The sequence below is a fragment of the Coregonus lavaretus genome, assembly GCF_964263955.1.
Source record: "Coregonus lavaretus genome assembly, chromosome: 2".
Lineage (NCBI taxonomy): Eukaryota > Metazoa > Chordata > Actinopteri > Salmoniformes > Salmonidae > Coregonus > Coregonus lavaretus.
Window position 1 is genome coordinate 86,097,769 of NC_139989.1, and position 20,230 is coordinate 86,117,998.

A 20,230-nucleotide genomic window follows, 5' to 3' on the forward strand; every position below is an offset into this window, starting at 1 on the left:
AATGAACCACAAACACTTGATGTTTAGGGATGGCACACACATAGGGAGACAGTTTGCGTTCCTTCTCACATATGCACCTAGGAAGATGCAGTGTTTCTCAACCTGTCATTTTACATAATGTTGCAAGACACATACCATCAAATTAATCCATAGACTTTTGTCCATATTTACAGAAGGCTGTCATTTCACAAATTGTTCCTATATTGAAAGGATAAAGTCAAACATTTCAATACAAAATAATAAAAACAATCACAGCATTACTCAGTCTTAATGTATTTTAACCATATTAACCAGTTTAATCAAATTGTTTTCATTTGGAACACTAAATCAGAACTACATTTGGAGTTCCAGACACTTGTAGAATGTTTGCCAAGGCACATTGTAAGAGCTATAAAGAGACAGGGAGTGGGAGAGAGAACAGGTAGAACCTGATATGGAAATGAGCAGAACATACTAAGGGAACTTTCCACGACCGAATTATCATTCCAGACTCTACTTCTATTGAGAGACATAAAAAAGGTAAGACGACGATTGTTATGATATTAATATAGTTGATGATATTGTTATGTGTATTAATATAGTTGATGATATTGTTATGTTTATTAATATAGTTGATGATATTGTTATGTGTATTAATATAGTTGATGATATTGTTATGTGTATTAATATAGTTGATCATATTGTTATGTGTATTAATATAGTTGATGATATTGTTATGTGTATTAATAAAGTTGATGATATTGTTATGTGTATTCATATAGTTGATGATATTGTTATGTGTATTCATATAGTTTATGATATTGTTATGTGTATTCATATAGTTGATGATATGTTTTGTGGACAGTGTTATAATAGGCCTACTCTCCTTAAAATGTTTTGGATATAAATTAGATGCGTGGGGTGAATTCGTTCTGTTTCCATCTGAGTGCCCCAGGGTGATTGCTCCTACACTATCTAGAATCTAAAAGGGTTCTTTGGCTGTCCCCATAGGATAACCCTTTGTAGAACCCTTTTTGGTCCTAGGTAGAACCCTTTTGGGTTCCATGAAGAACCCTTTCCACAGAGTGTTCTACATGGAAGCCAGAAGGGTTCTACCTGGAATCCCAAAAGCGTTCTCCTATGGGGACAGCCAGAGGACCCTTTTGGAACTCTTTTTTCTAGGAGTGTACTGTATCATAGGTCTATAGACTTGTCTTCTCAAAACAGGCTTAAAACACAACAATCAACAACATTTTCTCTTTCTAATCTACTGTTAACTCTTTTCACTCAGGAAGGTATGTTGTGTGAAAGAGAGACAAATAAATACTGTGGAAAGACTAACAACAACTTACACTTCCTCAAAACAGGTTGTGTGTGTTCATTAGTGCCCACCGTAGCAAAACGTTTGGCAACAGAAACCGGTTAGGTCACGTTGTACAGCGTTTGGAGTAAACTGTTTATGCAACATTTTAAAACTGTTGGCTGCGGAGTAAACTAATGAATACGACCCAGGTTGTAGCCTACAACTCGGCTGTTGATGGCTGCCTCATGCTGTAACCTGAACTTAGCCTGAGGGGTGTACTATGATGCAAGCTAGATATACAGGTTTTCTAAAGTTAGCTTCAGTTAGCTTCACATTCCAGCTCAGGCCTCACCCATAAGAATACACAGAGTGCTAGTCATCAGGAAGGTGCTCTCTCAGCACAACAGTAGATATCTCAATGACTTGACATGTTCTGGTTGTGAATTCAGGCTACAAGGTGAGAATCATGCCAGGAATGATTGTAAAGTGTGTAGAGAAATTAAATGTATGGTGTAATTCTAGTACAGTGAATGTATGTAAAACACTCAGACCTAACAGTCTACTTCTACTGAGACAGGTTTGTGTCAGTTTAATCATACAAAATGGTGCTAACTGAACATGGGCAAGTCAAATTCAATATATCAATATTCAAGACTCAACCTTTGCAGAATCAGAATCACCTTTATTCGCCAAGTACATTTGCACATACATATGTAGGATCTTAATTTGAGCCAGTTTGCTACAGCAGGAAAATATTCCTGCAGCAACAGGAAGTGTGAATTATAATGAATGGACATTTTTGTAGCGGTTGATACATTTTTATTAAGCGAAACTCAAGTCTGGCATTTCTAAGTGGAAATTACAAACTTCAGAAGCCTTTTAAAACCTCAAATACACTACAAGTTTTACATTTCCTGCATTGCGGGAAAGTTATTCTGCAGTGGGGGGTGATCAAATTAAGATCCTACATCTGTACACATAATTCTACATGGTGATAGTGACAGACAACATTTAGAGACAGAATACAGACAGAAGAGTTTACACAAATGTCTGTACAACATTATACACAACTAGGAAGAGTGAGCATAGAGCTATAAGAGAATGAACAGTTGGTATACAGATATACAGTACAGTGGGAATACAGTTGATATACAGATATACAGTACAGTGGATATACAGTTGATATACAGATATACAGTACAGTGGATATACAGTTGATATACGGTGGATGTCCACATATACAGTACCAGTATAAATATATCTAAGAGAGATGAACAGAGTGCTAATGCAGTATAGTTCAGTTATTTAGTGTACAGTTCAGAGATGGCTTGATGTGGTGAGCAGCATAGAGTGCATAGTCCTTTAGTCTCTATGGACCAGATGGTAGTGTACAGTTCAGAGATGGCTTGATGTGGTGAGCAGCATAGAGTGTATAGTCCTTTAGTCTCTATGGACCAGATGGTAGTGTACAGTTCAGAGATGGCTTGATGTGGTGAGCAGCATAGAGTGTATAGTCCTTTAGTCTCTATGGACCAGATGGTAGTGTACAGTTCAGAGATGGCTTGATGTGGTGTGCAGCATAGAGTGTATAGTCCTTTAGTCTCTATGGACCAGATGGTAGTGTACAGCTCAGAGATGGCTTGATGTGGTGTGCAGCATAGAGTGCATAGTCCTTTAGTCTCTATGGGCCAGATGGTAGTGTACAGTTCAGAGATGGCTTGATGTGGTGTGCAGCATAGAGTGTATAGTCCTTTAGTCTCTATGGACCAGATGGTAGTGTACAGTTCAGAGATGGCTTGATGTGGTGTCAAGCATAGAGTGTATAGTCCTTTAGTCTCTATGGACCAGATGGTAGTGTACAGTTCAGAGATGGCTTGATGTGGTGTGCAGCATAGAGTATATAGTCCTTTAGTCTCTATGGCCCAGATGGCCAGTTGGTGAGGGCCACAGCATGGGGAAAGAAACTGTTCAGATGGGGGTCTATAACATCCAATCACATAGGTTTACAGCAGCTGACAGTTGCAACGTTATTGCTAATAACTCAAACTGCCTTATTTAGATAAAGACATAATCTCTCTACAGATGTAGGATCTTAATGGGATCACCCAGTTGCAGGAGAAATGAAACTTGTAGTGTATTTGAGTGTATTTAAGGTTTAAAAAAGGTTTCTGAAGATGATCAATTGCACTTTTCTATTATAAAATTAATCATTCATTATAATCCACATAATAATTCAAATGTCCTGTTGCTGCAGAATTATTTTCCTGCTGTAGCAAACTGGCTAAAATTAAGATCCTACATCTGTAGCAATACACCTCTCTTTGATGTACATGGCTATATCAGGATTGACTTTCGACCATTTGACATCTTTTACTTACTGTTGTTTAGGCTGGTTGAATGAGTTGCCTATAAAAGCTACTTCATCTGCAAGAGAACAGGCGGCTGCACCAGCGACTGTAAGAAGTTATGTGATTTCCTCATATGAACGTGAAAGTATGTTTGCAGCCTACATAGTTACACAATGGCTGTTGAAACTGTGGCACATATTTCTCGGTAACATTAGAAGTCGGATAAATGTGTTGATATGTAGGAAAGACGGGCAGACCCTGGTAAGTCTAGGCTAAACTACAAACTATTATAAGGTTAGGTCGACATCAGACATTCAATAGTCAGAGTAGGTTTGAGCTATGATCACATATCATGCTGACAAACCTGATGGTCTCCATTTGAAATGGTGTGTAAAATACCATGCCTAGGCTACAAGCTCTGTCCTGCTACTGTTAGGTCTATAACGTTATGGGAACTGATCTGAACAGGTTTAGGCTGGTCATCTAGGCTATAGCTAAGGTCAGTGGTGATTTTAGCATGTCAATCTTGGTGGGGCAAAACATAAATAAAGGGGGATGCATGCCAGCAAAGCCACTCCACAACACAACACTAAACAATACATTCATTGCACTATAACGGTGACAAACGGTGGCCACAAACTGTTAGGGCCTACATAAAGCAGAGTCCCAACAGCAGAGTCCCAACAGCAGAGTCCCAACAGCAGAGTCCCAACAGCAGAGACCCATCAGCAGAGTCCCAACAGCAGAGTCCCAACAGCAGAGTCCCAACAGCAGAGTCCCAACAGCAGAGTCCCAACAGCAGAGTCCCAACAGCAGAGTCCCAACAGCAGAGTCCCAAAAGCAGAATCCCAACAGCAGAGTCCCAACAGCAGAGTCCCAACAGCAGAGTCCCAACAGCAGAGTCCCAACAGCAGAGTCCCAACAGTAGAGTCCCAACAGCAGAGTCCCAACAGCTGCCCTATCATTTCTCTTCATTATTTATCTTCATATGAAAAGGATTAAAAAGGATTTGCCTGTAGATTGTCAACTTGATTCGTGATGATGACTGCTGGCTAAGATTTTGAAAGTATGATGTTGACATGATCAGTCCAATCAAAGCTACTGTAGATATAATGTGATTTGATGTAATTTTATCTGTGGCCAATGACCTTCTTGGATGGGCACTTCTAATGTAACTCTGTGGCAGCACCCAAGGGGCTTGAATTTTCTAGCTCTACCCTTAGACTTGGCGGTGACGTAGTGTCCCCATGGGTGACAGAACACTGAGCCAATCACGAAGCAGCGCTCTGTATTTTCCGCTGGCTGCCACACCACCACAGAAAGCACTGAGCTTGGCTGAAACACCTGCATTTTGGAGCTGCCTTACTCAAGAAAACAAAAAAGAGACCATGTTTTTTTGCGGCTTTATTAACTCAATGATATATATATATTTATTTATTTTACATTTTTTGCAAACTGATATGTGACACGTATTAATGCCAAAATAACATGCAAAACAGGAAAGGCCACCTGCCCTGAATGACGGGTCGCTGGTTGAGAGAATGCCAAGAGTGTGCAAAGCTGTCATCAAGGCAAAGGGTGGCTATTTGAAGAATCTCAAATATAAAATATATTTTGATTTCTTTAACACTTTTTTGGTTACTAAATTATTCTATATGTGTTATTTCATAGTTTTGATGTCTTCACTATTATTCTACAACGTAGAAAAGACTAAAAATAAAGACAAACCCTTGAATGTGTTCTAAAACTTTTGACCGGTAGTGTATATATTTTTTACATTGTTAGCAAACTGATATGTGACATGTATTAATGCCACAATAACATGCAAAACAGGAAAGTTCACCTGCCCTGAATGACAGGTCGCCACTTGCTGAGGTATAGACCTTGATCTGTTTTACACAACAACAAAACAACTGTTTTACATTATAACCTAGCCTACTTTAAATAATATAAAATCTCTTAATTGTTGCAAAAAACCTTTCTGTATAGATCACTGACCCCCCCCCCCCCCAGATCAATCAAGCCTGTTTTAGCCCTTCTGTCTACATTCTCAGATACATTTAGAAAATAACAGATTCAAAAATAATAAATGGCCGACTTTTAATGAATACAAATAAGGGTGTGACATGGCCATGGTGAAGAGATGTCACAACTACATATTCATGTGATTGCATTAAATCACCTGACTGTTTCGATATGTCTGTTAGTAAATGTTTTGTAAGAGATAATTAATAAATGATAACAATTCACATTCAAGAATTAATGTGTTAACTACAACCAACATGTTGGATCTCTGTTTAGGGGTCAGTGGTCTAAAATGAGTCTCTCTGGGGAGAGAGAGGAGGGGGGCCCTGCCTCTAAAATGAGTCTCTCTGGGGGACATGACACCAAAGCTAAGAGGTGAGATGACAATTTTGTTTAAGAATTATTAAGAGTTTATTTCCTAAATGCTATTTCCACCATTTTTCACATGTGTTTTTTAATCAGAAATGGTTCCTTATGGGTACCTTCAATATTACTGTTCTCAGATGTTTAATTAATAGATTTGAGATGTATATCATTATTATTATTTTTATTGCAAAACGCTATATATCCATTGTTTAGCTGAAATTGAATGTTCGTATCCTGTATATTTGACTGTATTATCTGGTTGTCTCACCTAGCTATCTTAAGATGAATGCACTTACTGTAAATCGCTCTGGGTAAGAGCATCTGCTAAACAGGTGGGGCTCTGCCCTGAATGACAGGTCACCACTGCTCCAAAGCAATTACATGTTGCACAGGAACCACTGACTCGCTGCATGTTTCTATTATCAAGACACCTGCTGGTAACTCTTAACTGGTTAGGACAGCTCATGAGGTGTCCTAAATATCTGCCAACTAGGTGGACGCTTATGAATAAAGAGACTTCATGCATAGCTTTAATTTATATCCATAAGAGTAGGACTAAAACAGCTTTATTCTCAGCACTTATACGACACATTTTCTACTCTGAGACGCTTTTTGGATATGGGCCCAGATCTCAAAATATTGTAACGACCCAGTATTAAATGAGTCTGTCTGGGGAGAGAGAGGACCAATTTTTCTACTCTGAGACGCTTTTTGGATATGGGCCCAGATCTCAAAATATTGTTATAAAAAACGATTTTTGTTTTGTGTGACATAATAAAAAAATAATAATACTAATGTACCCGACTTTAAAGACTGCTTTTAGTTTATTGTGTGGCAGTGCTCATGTCCGCGTTCTGAAACTGTCCGTGTCCACGTACGGTTTGGCGCCAAGCATATTGTCCAGTTACGCGCAGAGTGGTCTGAGGTGATCTTGGGGAATAACGACGGAGTTCGTTACAGTGTTGAGACACCGAAGTTTATTGTTCAATTTGCTTTTTTTGCGTAATGGTCAGTGACAGTATGAGTGTAGCCAGATCCTTTTCACTCACTATCCTTGTTTCATCTTGTGGTTCACCGGATTCGTCATCATCCTCGAGGGACAGACGAACGACCTGCTAGCTAGCCAAGCTAGTCGGTACAGCTAGCTAAGCTAGCTACTCTACCAGCAGCATCCTAGTTATCCTAGCTACCACTACATCAACACCGGCTGCCTGCATTTCTTGTGGACCGATGGAGCTCCCTGGTTGTTTCTTCCACCTGTTAAATACCGTGGAGGGCTTCTCCCTCTCTCGTTGACGGATGCTGGCTACGCTCCCTCTGTCCGGTTCTCCTCTCTTCACTAGATGGACAGTAACTTTACCATTTAACCCCTCTGTGTCCAAGGACTGAACTTTTTAATATTATTTTCGGGGCGCCTCAAGTTACATTTTTTACAATGTTTATTTCTGATAAAATTAGTTCATTGCATCCGCCATTGAGCCAAGTTTCATAATATTACCTTCTGTCCCTGGTTATGAAGTAATCGCGAAAAAACAGGCCTTATGTTTGGGCATTTTTCACCCTACCAGCTCCTATTAGTTCTATTGAGCTCCGTGACACTGACTCGCCTTCAGAACGTTCTATTCCCAGGCCATTGTTCTGCGTCACAATGCCAGCTTCACTATTGTTATCAATGAGACCTGCCTGCGTTAACCCTGTAGGTTTACCTCAGGTAAATTATTATTAACAAGGTTACGGCTACTTGGTGAGCGCGCACACTGTTCACCTGAGTACATGTTGTGGTCACCAATAGTGAGGTGAGACACAGTTTAAGAGGCGATGGCTGGCGGATAGCCATCAAACATTAAACATTTTCTGGTCATGGTTAACCATATTTGTTTTAAGAAAAAAGTGTACAATCTAAACAAAACGCATGTCCCTGTACTCTTTTTCAAGATGTGGCCGATTTAAACAGCCAGAAGACATTTTTTAATTAAGAAATAATAATTTGATATGCATCGAATTCGTCCTTCGTAGGCATCAAATTTACCAAATGCTGTGCAGGTTCACTGAGTTGCAAACCAAATGGGTATAATGGCGTGATTGTTGTCTAATCGGGTGGTCTAGCGAATGGATTTGTAGATCTGACGCAGTTGCTACCTCAGATTAAGAGCCTAGCAAGTGTCATGAATGAGTTATGTAGTACCCACATACGGCCACAAGGAGGAGCAAGAGTGCCATAAACCCATACTGTTTTTTGCCATATAAACCCTAAACCTAACAATCAATCAAATGTATTTATAAAGCTCTTTTTACACCAGCAGATGTCACAAAGTGCTAAACAGAAACTCTTACCCTACTTATAACCTATTTTAGCCGTAACCCTAACCCCTAATTCTAGGGTAGGGTAGCCTAGAACACTTTTAGAAACTATTTTAGTAATAATATTATCGTAGTAAATACAATTATAGTATTAAATAGCGTTTTGATTATTTTGTTGTTATTTTATTATTTGTATAATTGCAAAACAGAACACTTGATAAATAAGACACATTTGTTTTATTTTTCAAATGTGGTTTGAATTGGGTGACCTAGTAACCTCTGTGTGAAAGTCCAGCAATTGGCGTGGGGCAGGATTGAGACTGATCTAATACACTTTATTTCTCAGCTGCCTCGCCAATGTCTGTACGTGAATTAATAACTTTTAATAGCTAAATATTTCCAATAAATGGCAGTATAAGACCACAAAGCATAAGTTATAGGCTACAAGCAGCAATATGATTGACATAAAATAGCATGCAACCAAATACTATATGTCCCATGATTTTCTGAAATGGTCACTCATTACTTTAGTTAGCTATATATCTCGTATTAGGCCTGTGATGCTTTTGGAAGAGCAATTAAATAGTGACTATAGCAGGTGTTGAACCCCGGGTAAATAATCACTAGTCAGATGCTCCAACCTCAACCCTAGTATACATGCATTTTTTAATATCTAATATTGCGATTAAACAACCTCGGAATTGAAAAGACAAGAGTGCCTCTTCCAGCCCGCAAATAAATTACATCATGCAACCCTCGCGGTTAGCAAATGTACATCAACATGCCCCTCGCTTGTGCTAGAAGGCAGAGTGCTCGCTGCTGGTTGATGAATCTGACAATGAATGTACTAGGAAAATATGTTTTTCTTGACCAGAGGTGACTAAATTAATGTTCAGGCTTATTGATAATCGTTATAGTAATGAAGTAGAATTTCAAAACATGAGCATAGAAGCAGCTAATAATAAACATGAATCATCATTATATTATTTCACAGTAATCTGTTAAATGCTTTTTCAGTCGTTCCTCTTGCGTTAGCAGTGTGGAAAGGGACAGTAAAAAGCGTGTGCAGGAGTTTTCCTGTGAGGGGGAGTGGTGGTGTATCCAGGGAGAAAACTAAACTGAGCTTCTGAAATGTCATTCATGGTTTTACGCTGCCATCTATTGGAATTATTTAGCAACTGCAGTAGTACTGAATAAAGTATATCCTTACTAAAGTAGTAATTACTCAGAATTTCAAAATATGTCATTTTCTAGTTCATTTTACCACTTACAACCATAAAATAACAATTTATAGCATCACACAATGAAACTGATATAAACCAAAAACAACATACATTTAGTGCACTATATATATATAATTTTTAAAACGATTTATTTAGATACATACATTATCTGCCAAAGTAACACCTCGATTGAGCATTCTTTTTTATTATTATTACTGTGTAAAACCTAGCAGTACTACTTATTTCTCTGAGAGTGAGGTAGATATATATTATTACTGTGTCAACCTAGTAGTACTACTTATTTCTCTGTGAGTGAGGCAGATATATATTATTACTGTGTAAAACCTAGCAGTACTACTTATTTCTCTGTGAGTGAGGCAGATATATAGCAATTTGCACAAGAAAAACATGATTATTTGTCTATCTGAAATGAAACCATCAAGTGATAGATTTTAAACAAATACATGTCTGTCATTGAACAACCCCATACCATGATTAGCTACTGAAAAAAACACCAATCTCTTTCATCATTTCTTTAAACAATAAAAGCTAATTTACGAACATTTCTGAAAATGGATATATAGCGTTTTGGAATGAAACTCTTCGTATGTTTCCCCATCTGAGCTCAGAGAAGATGAGAGACGTAATGTTTGTCTCTGTTGTGTTGAAGTCCAATCAAGCAGGAGAGACCAGCCTCCCCTGTACCCAGCTGTGTGTCCATGAAGAGTGACCGGTCTATGAGACCTCCTTTATACTTTGGAGAGGGAGACTTTTCTAGTGAACAAAGGTAAGAAGAACTCATGGGTCATGGTCAGTGAGTTAAACAACACTGTCTCTAGTCATTTCTCCTCTCCCATTTTTCATAATCCATAGGCTAATCCTTTTTTCCATTTTCATAGTCCTGAAACAATATTAAACAAACACAACATTCCCTCCCTGTGTGTGTGTGTGTGTGTGAGTGTGTGTGTGTGTCTGTCAGTGAGTGTGTGTCCACTCCCTCTATGAGGAGATGAAATCTCTATCCTGATTGCCTAGTCACTTTTACCCCTACCTACATGTACATATTACCTCAACTACCTGGTACCCCTGCACATTGACTCAGTACTGGTACTCCTTATAGCCTCATTATTGTTATTTTATTATGTTACTATTTCCTTTTTTTATTTAGCTAATTTTGGTGACTTTTTAACTGCATTGTTGGGAAAGGGCTCGTAAGTAAGCATTTCACGGTAAAGTGTACCACTGTTGTATTCGGCGCATGTTAGAAATACAATTTGATTTGATTTGAAGCTCATGCGCAGAAATACCTCATTGGGTCTAATGGTCGAATGTGCAGGCCGTCAAATCAAAGGCACTCCTTCGATATAAAGTTGTTTTTGACTAACATGTGTCAGTTTGTTAAACTACTTAAGACAGAACATTTTCCAAATTTAAAACAAAGGAAATCATTTTTACCTCTCATTGACTTCCAAACCCCAAACCCTGGCCTGGTCTGCTTCATATGCGTTCCCAGAATACATTTTTTACATCAGCAGTTGTCACAAAGTGCTTATATAGAAACCCAGTCTAAAACCCCAAAGAGCAAGCAATGCAGATGTAGAAGCACGGTGGCTAGGAAAAACTCCCTAGAAAGGCAGGAACCTAGGAAGAAACCTAGAGAGGATGCTAGGGGGAGATTATAAGAGGATATGGCCATTAAGTTCAGATTGTTTTTCAAGATTTTAAAATTTTCATAGATGACTAGCAGGGTCAAATAATAATCACTGTGGTTATAGAGGTTGCAACACGTCAGCACCTCAGGAGTAAATGTCAGTTGGCTTTTCATAGCCGAGCATTCAGAGGTCGAGACAGCAGTTTGGTAAAGAGAGAGAGGGAGAGAGAGAGAGAGAGGATCAAAACAGCAGGTTCGGGACAAGGTCGCACGTCCGTTGAACAGGTCAGAGTTCCATATCCGCAGGCAGACCAGCAGAAACTGGATCAGTCACGTCCGGTGGAGCATGTATCGACACTGATAGGATCGAAAGAAGGGGAGCGCAGCTCTCTGATCAGTTTTCTCCATTAAAATCATTCCTTAACATTATAATTATTTCACAATACTGACCACGGATCAGCTTCTAGAAAGATATTACTACCTACGGCTGCAAAAATGGAGGTAGTTTATTCTAATGCTTACACAATAAAAATGCACTAAATCACAGATTCGGCACATCATTGGGCACATGTTAGGCTACACATCATGAAATATATTGAGACAAATTACAGAAAATAGCCTACAAGTAGCAAAATAAAACTAAATATATTGAACATTGAATATATTTCAATATGATTGAAATAGGCCTATAGCCTACTGTTTATATTGTAATGCAGTCATCTCGGTTTTCATTTGAAGTATCATTTTATATGTCCCTTGTTTGAATCAATTACAAAGACATTGGGAACTTTGTATTTGTATTCAACTTTGTTCTTAATTTATCGGTGGTCACAGAGAGACGGATGAACCATGTGATTCTATGTTTAGCGGAGATCTTCTGTGTATAAAGTGACGCGGGAGGGCAAAAAAACATCTAACGACGCACTTGGCTGTTCTACAAGTGGTCTGAGGCAGGTGTTAGAATATGAGCGTTTTCAAGTGCAACGTTAATAACGATGGTTTTGGGAAACAGCTCAGAGATTTAACAATGCTCCTACGAAGGATCTAGCAATTAACTTAGCCTTAAGATGCTTTTGGGAAACCAGGTCCTGGACAAAAACATCTGCTAAATGACTAAAATATCAAATGTAAATGTTTTACATAAAGATCTCATATTACTGTATTTATTATTATTTTTTAAATATATTTAAATATTGATGTCACAAGTGTATCATTTCTACAGTTCTTTATTAAAAATGTAGTTATTTGTTACATTTAACTGTGTAAAATCTATTAGTACTAATTATTTCTCTGAGAGTGAGGCAGATATATAGCATTTTGCAAAAAATAACATTTGTCTCTCTGAAATGAAGCCATAAATTGATCGATTTTAAAGAAATACATGTCTGTTATTGAACAACCCCCTGCCATGATTAGATAGTGAGAAAACACAACCATTTATTTGATCATTTCTTTAAACAATAGAAGCTAATTTACTAACATTTCTGAAAATGGACACACGCACACACACACACACACACACTGGACACACACACATGACACACACACATCTGAGCTCAGAGTAGATGAGAGACGTAATGTTTGTCTCTGTTGTGTTGAAGTCCAATCAAGCAGGAGAGACCAGCCTCCCCTGTACCCAGCTGTGTGTCCATGAAGAGTGACAAGTCTATGGGTCTTCCTATATGGTTTAGAGAGGGAGACTTTTCTACTGAACAAAGGTAAGAAGAACTCATGGGTCATGGTCAGTGAGTTAAACAACACTGTCTCTAGTCATTTCTCCTCTCCCATTTTCCCATTTATTTTTGTTGTTTTCATAATGCATAGGCTAATACATTTTTCAATTTTCATAGTCCTGAAACAATATTAAACAAACACAACATTCCCTCCCTGTGTGTGTGTGTGTGTGTGTGTGTGTGTGTGTGTGTGTGTGTGTGTGTGTGTGTGTGTGTGTGTGTGTGTACTCCCAGGATGAGGAGATGTAATCTCATGTTTTGCCCACAGAAACCACCAGGAGAGATCAGAGTCAGAGATTCTCAGTGGTCAGTCTTCCCAGAGTCATCAAACAGACCTGGCCTCCATATTCAGTGTATGTGGTCCTGTTAAGTACATTTGTTTTTGTTTACCTCAAGTAAAGTTGATCTGTCAATCATTCATTCATGTGTTAATGAGAAAGCATTTCTTCTATTGCTTAACTAATTTACTTTATTTATTTCAGTTGCTTGAAGAGAATATTATGACATTTGTGAAGAACGAGCTGAAGATGTTCAAGAGGATTCTTAGTCCAGAACTCCCAGAAGGCTTTGAGAGTCAGAAGCAGGATAAGGAAGTGGTGGATGCTGAAGATGAGAAGCAGGAGAGCAGTGCCAGAGAGGGGGTTCTGAAGATCACACTGCACGTCCTGAGGAAAATGAACCAGAAGGAGCTTGCAGACACACTGGAGAAAAGTAAGAGCTGTCTGCCTCATGTTGAATGCTGTTTTAGAACATTTAAAAGCTTTAGCTAAAGTACAGCTAAAGTAGCTGTGTAACTAAATGATATTGTAGCAGCCTTAACACAACACCTAGAGATTTACATTTTAGTCAGTGTTATGGGTATGCTTGTAATCGTTAATGACTGGGGAGTTTTTCAGGATAAATAAGAAATGGATTGGAGCTAAGCACAGGCAAAATCCTATACGAAAATCTGCTTTCCACCAGATACTGGGAGAGGAATTCACCTTTCAGCAGGAAAATAACCTGAGACACAAGTTGCTTACCAAATGAGATACAGTATTTCTGTATTTCATTTTTAAACATTTCAACAACAAACAATCACTTTTTCATTATGGGTGATTGTGTGCAGATGGGTGAGAAAAAATATCAATTTTATCCATTTTGAATTCAGGCTGTAACACAACAAAATGTGGAATAAGTCAAGCGGTATGAATACTGTCTGAAGGCACTGGTACAGTGCCTTGCAAAAGTATTCATCCCCCTTGGTGTTTTTCTTATTTTGTTGCATTACAAGCTGTAATTTAAATAGATTTTTATTTGGATTTCATGTAATGGACATACACAAAATAGTCCAAATTGGTGAAGTGAAATGAAAAACATAACTTGTTTCAAAAAATTAAAAAAATTAATAACGGAAAAGTGGTGTGTGCATATTGACTCAGTACTGGTACTCCTTGTATATAGTCTAGTTATTACCTCAACTACCTGGTACCCTGCACATTGACTCAGTACTGGTACTCCTTGTATATAGTCTAGTTATTACCTCAACTTCCTGGTACCCCTGCACATTGACTCAGTACTGGTACTCCTTGTATATAGTCTAGTTATTACTGCAACTACTTGGTAACCCTTTACATTGACACAGTACTGGTACTCCTTGTATATAGTCTAGTTATTACTGCAACTACCTGGTACCCCTTTACATTGACACAGTACTGGTACTCCTTGTATATAGTCTAGTTATTACCGCAACTACCTGGTACCCCTTTACATTGACTCAGTACTGGTACTCCTTGTATATAGTCTAGTTATTACCTCAACTACCTGGTACTCCTGAACAGAGAAAGAGAGAAAGAGAGAAAGAGAGGTAGAGAGAGAGAGAGAGATAGAGAGAGAGAGAGAGAGAGAGAGAGAGAGAGAGAGAGAGAGAGAGAGAATACCAATAATAATATAATCAGTCACACCAGTCAGTAATGCATTATGAAAACATTTACACATTTATACAGTCAGTTAAGCGAAGAAATGATTATAATTTAAAATTTTATAACAGTCCTAGAATACTGTAGGCATTAAAACAGATGTAATATTAATATCCTCTGTGTTATTTCTTCATTCAGATGAGCTTGCTGTGATTTGCCAACGTAAACTCAAATCTAATCTAAAGAAGAAGTTTCAATGTGTATTTGAGGGGATCGCTAAACAAGGAAACCCAACACTTCTCAATAAGATCTACACAGAGCTCTACATCACAGAGGGTGGAACAGGAGAGGTCAATAATGAACATGAGCTGAGACAGATTGAGACAACAACCAGGAAACAAGCAAGACCAGAGACTGCAGTCAAATGTAACGACATCTTCAAACCCTTAACTGGACAAGACAAACTTACCAGAACTGTGCTGACAAAGGGAGTCGCTGGCATTGGAAAAACAGTCTCTGTGCAGAAGTTCATTCTGGACTGGGCTGAAGGAAAAGCAAATCAGGATGTCCAATTTGTATTTTCATTCCCTTTTCGGGAGCTGAATCTGATGAACGGGGATAAACACACTTTGATTGAACTTCTCAATCACTTCTCAAAGGAAACCAAAGAATCAAGAATCTCCAACTACGACAAGTACAACGTTTTGTTAATCTTTGATGGTCTGGATGAGTGCCGACTGCCCCTAGACTTCCAGAAGAACAAGATCTGTTGTGACGTCACAGAGTCAACCTCAGTGGATGTTCTGCTGACAAATCTCATCAAGGGAAATCTGCTTCCCTCTGCTCTGCTCTGGGTAACTACCCGACCTGCAGCAGCCAATAAGATCCCTTCAGGGTGTGTTGACCAGGTGACAGAGGTACGAGGGTTCAATGACCCACAGAAGGAGGAGTACTTCAGGAAGAGATTCAGTGATGAGGATCTGGCCAACATAATCATATCACACATAAAGACATCAAGGAGCCTCCACATCATGTGCCACATTCCAGTATTCTGTTGGATTTCTGCAACAGTCCTTGAACCCATGTTGAAACATAAGAGAGAAGAGATGCCCAAGACTCTGACTGAGATGTACTCACATCTTGTGGAGTGTCATACCAAACAGAAGAATGAAAAATATCTTGGGAAAGAAGAGACAGGTCCACACTGGAATAAAGAGAGCATTCTGTCACTGGGAAAACTGGCTTTTCAACAGCTTGTGAAGGGCAATCTGATTTTCTATGAAGAAGACCTGAAAGAGGCTGGCATTGATGTCAATGAAGCCTCTGTGTACTCAGGATTGTGCACACAGCTCTTTAAAGAGGAATGTGGGCTGTACCAGGACAAGGTGTACTGCTTCGTGCATCTGAGCATTCAGGAGTTTCTGGCTGCTGTATATGTGTTCCTCTCATTCATCAACAACAATGAGAATCTAATGGCCGAACCTCAATCAACGTCCAGGAACTTTTCTGTGAGGATCAGACACAAGCGTAAAGTTACTGTCTACAAGAGTGCTGTGGATAAAGCCTTACAAAGTGAGACAGGAAACCTGGACCTGTTCCTCCGCTTCCTACTGGGCCTCTCACTGGAGTCCAATCAGAAGCACTTACGAGGTCTACTGACAACAACAAGAAGCAGCTCACAGAGCCATGAAGAAACAGTCAAGTACATCAAGGAGAAGATCAGGGAGAATCCCTCTCCAGAGAGGTGCATCAATCTGTTCCACTGTCTGAATGAACTGAATGACCATTCTCTAGTGGAGGAGATCCAAAGATACCTGAGATCAGGAAGTCTCTCAGAAGAAGAACTGTCACCTGCACAGTGGTCAGCTCTGGTCTTTGTGTTGCTGACTTCAGAAAAGGAGCTGGATGTGTTTGACCCGAAGAAATACTCCAGATCAGAGAAAGGTCTTCTGAGGCTGCTGCCAGTGGTCAAAGCCTCCAGAGCTGCTCTGTGAGTACATAAAATGACATTTAAGTACTAATCATCAGGAATAAATATTCAGTTTAGAAAAAAAAAAATATTATAATATGTATATAATATATTATATTATATTGAAAAACTTACTGAATCAATGCATTGATGTTCACATTAGTATAACAATATGACCATACAATTCTAGGAGACGGAAGATTAATCTATATGTTGTTTAAGAGAATAAACCAAATGCATCTGCCATTGTCCTTCTACACTACTGGTGTTAAATTAACATTGTGTTTGTGAAATCATGATGATCTCTTTGCAGGCTGTCATTCTGTGGACTCACAGAGAAAGGCTGTGCTTCTCTGGTCTCAGCTCTGAAGTCAAACCCCTCACACCTGAGAGAGCTGGATCTGAGTAACAATGACCTGAAGGATTCAGGAGTGAAGCTGCTCTCTGCTGTCCTGGGGAATCCCCACTGTAAACTGGAGACTCTGAGGTCAGTATTCCTGTAGTTGGTCAACAAGTGATAACTGTTCACCAGATCCACATGTGTTTACCAGACACACATAGTCCACACCATATGTGTTTGGACAGTGAAGCTTACAGTTTTAAATTTGGTGCTATGCTCCAGCTTTTTGGATTTCAGATTGAATGTTTCATTATAGAATGTCACCTTTTATTTGATGTTAATGGTGAGAGGTTAGCATGTTTTGTTGTAGCCTCTGTAACTTTCTCACTCATTATTATTCATGATTCATTCATGATCTTTCTCAATCATGGCATCATTAGGATTCATTCAACACCAAAGAATAGCAGTGTGGTTTTAATATGATTTGACTCTTTACAGGCTGTCAGGCTGTCTATTCACAGAGGAAGGATGTGCTTCTCTGGTCTCAGCTCTGAAGTCAAACCCCTCACACCTGAGAGAGCTGGATCTGAGTAACAATGACCTGAAGGATTCAGGAGTGAAGCTGTTCTCTGCTGGACTGGGGAATCCCCACTGTAAACTGGAGACTCTGAGGTCAGTATTCCTGTAGTTGGTCAACAAGTGATAACTGTTCAACAGATCCACATGTGTTTACCAGGCACACATAGTCCACACCATATGTGTTTAGACAGTGAAGCTTACAGTTTTAAATTTGGTGCTATGCTCCAGCATTTTGGATTTGAGATAGAATGTTTCATATTAGGCGACAGTATATAATGTCACCTTTTATTTGAGGATATTTTCATACATATCTGTGTTACTGTTTAGAAATGAAATCACTTTATGTATCTAGTTCTCCCATTTGAAAAAGTCGTAATAATTTGGACATATTCACTTATATTGTATTAAAGTAGTCATAAGTTTAGTGTTTGGTCCCATATTCCTTACCTGCAGTGATTACATCAAGCTTGTGATTCTATAAACTTGTTGAATACATTTGCAATTTGTCTTGGTTTTGTTATATATTATGTTTTTCCCAATAGAAACTGAATGGTGAATAATGTCCTGTCATTTTGGAGTCACTTCACTTGTATTGTCAGTAAGAATAGAAGATGTTTCTGAACACTTCTACATTCATGTGGATGCTACCATGATTATGAATAATCATGAATGAATCGTGAATGATGATGAATGAGAAAGTTACAGAGGAACAAGGATCATACCCCCTCTGTTATTGGTAATGGTGAGAGGTTAGCATGTTTTGTTGTAGCCTCTGTAACTTTCTCACTCATTATTATTCATGATTCATTCATGAATTTTCTTAACCATGGCATCATTAGGATTAATTTAGTAGTGTTTAGAAACATGTTATCTACTCACTTAGACAGAAAATGACTCCAGTCATCATCCACCATTCAGTTACTATTGGACAAAACATAACCCAAAACACAACAAAAACAACCTGCAAATGCAACCAACGAGTTTGGGACCAAATACTCAACTTTTGACTATTTTAATACACTATAAGTGAATTGGTCAGAATACTTATGACTTCTTCAAATGTGGGGACTAGATACATAAAGTGCTTTAATTTCTAAACGGTGAAACAGATATGTATGAAAATACCCTCAAATAAAAGGTGACATTATATACTGTCACCTCATATGAAACATTTGATCTCAAATCCAAAATGCTGGAGTACAGAGCCACATTTAAAATGTTAGCTTCACTGTTAAAATAGATATGGTGTGGACTGTATACTCAATACAATCTAAATCTGATACCTCACTGTCTGTCTTTTGACTGATACTGCTTTTTAAACTGCTCTAGTCAGTCTACTCAAATATTCGTACTATACATGTTTCTCTCTACAAGCAATGTTATGATAATTTGTCATATCTAATAATGACACATTCATTCATTTATGAATAGATTTGTTAAGTTTCAGGACACTAATATATCTGAAAATGTAGAAAAAATATACTGCCACTATTTTCACCACCAAAGAATAGCAGTGTGGTTTTAATACGATTTGACTCTTTTCAGGCTGTCAGGCTGTCTAGTCACAGAGGAAGGCTGTGCTTCTCTGGTCTCAGCTCTGAGGTCAAAACCCTCACACCTGAGAGAGCTGGATCTGAGTAACAATGACCTGAAGGATTCAGGAGTGAAGCTGCTCTCTGCTGGACTGGGGAATCCCCACTGTAAACTGGAGACTCTGAGGTCAGTATTCCTGTATCACTCAATGAACACACACACACTGGACACACACACACACACACACACAGGACACAAACACACAGGACACACACACACACACACTGGACATTCACACTGGACACACACACACACTGGACACACACAGACACACACACAAGGATTAATTTAGTAGTGTTTAGAAACATGTTATCTACTGTTAATAATGATACATTCATTCATTTATATACAGTACCAGTCAAAAGTTTGGACACACCTACTCATTCAAGGGTTTTTCTTTATTTTTTTACTATTTTTTACATTTTAGAATAATAGTGAAGACATCAAAACTATGAAATAACACATATGGAATCATGTAGTAACCACAAAAGTGTTAAACAAATGAAAATATATTTTATATTTGAAAATCTTCAAATAGCCACATTTTGCCTTGGTGACAGCTTGCACACTCTTGGCATTCTCTCAACCAGCTTGACCTGGAATGCTTTTCCAACAGTCTTGAAGGAGTTCCCACATATGCTGAGCACGTGTTGGCTGCTTTTCCTTCACTCTGCCGTCCGACTAATCCCAAACCATCTCAATTATGTTGAGGTCGGGTGATTGTGGAGGCCAGGTCACCTGATGCAGCACTCAATCACTCTCCTTCTTGGTCGAATAGCCCTTACACAGCCTGGAAGTATGTTGGGTCATTGTCTTGTTGAAAAACAAATGATAGTCCCACTAAGCCCAAACCAGATGGGATGGCGTATCGCTGCAGAATGCTGTGGTAGCCATGCTGGTTAAGTGTGCCTTGAATTCTAAA

The 20,230-nt window shown here is 38.7% G+C and overlaps 1 protein-coding gene across 1 annotated transcript in view; it reads left to right on the top strand.

The window, feature by feature from the left end:
- Positions 1 to 217: 217 nt before the first annotated feature.
- Positions 218 to 20,230, top strand: part of LOC311141004 (uncharacterized protein) — a gene marked incomplete at its 3' end in the record, with an annotated part of 42,239 nt that continues 22,226 nt past the window's right edge. The window contains exons 1-9 of the mRNA XM_084176280.1: positions 218 to 519; positions 5,932 to 6,030; positions 10,216 to 10,332; positions 12,798 to 12,914; positions 13,198 to 13,282; positions 13,412 to 13,640; positions 15,026 to 16,817; positions 17,110 to 17,283; positions 17,635 to 17,803. Of these exons, the coding sequence (XP_084032406.1) occupies positions 5,948 to 6,030; positions 10,216 to 10,332; positions 12,798 to 12,914; positions 13,198 to 13,282; positions 13,412 to 13,640; positions 15,026 to 16,817; positions 17,110 to 17,283; positions 17,635 to 17,803 (2,766 nt within the window). The 5' untranslated portion in view covers positions 218 to 519; positions 5,932 to 5,947. The remainder of the gene's footprint in view (positions 520 to 5,931; positions 6,031 to 10,215; positions 10,333 to 12,797; positions 12,915 to 13,197; positions 13,283 to 13,411; positions 13,641 to 15,025; positions 16,818 to 17,109; positions 17,284 to 17,634; positions 17,804 to 20,230) is intronic.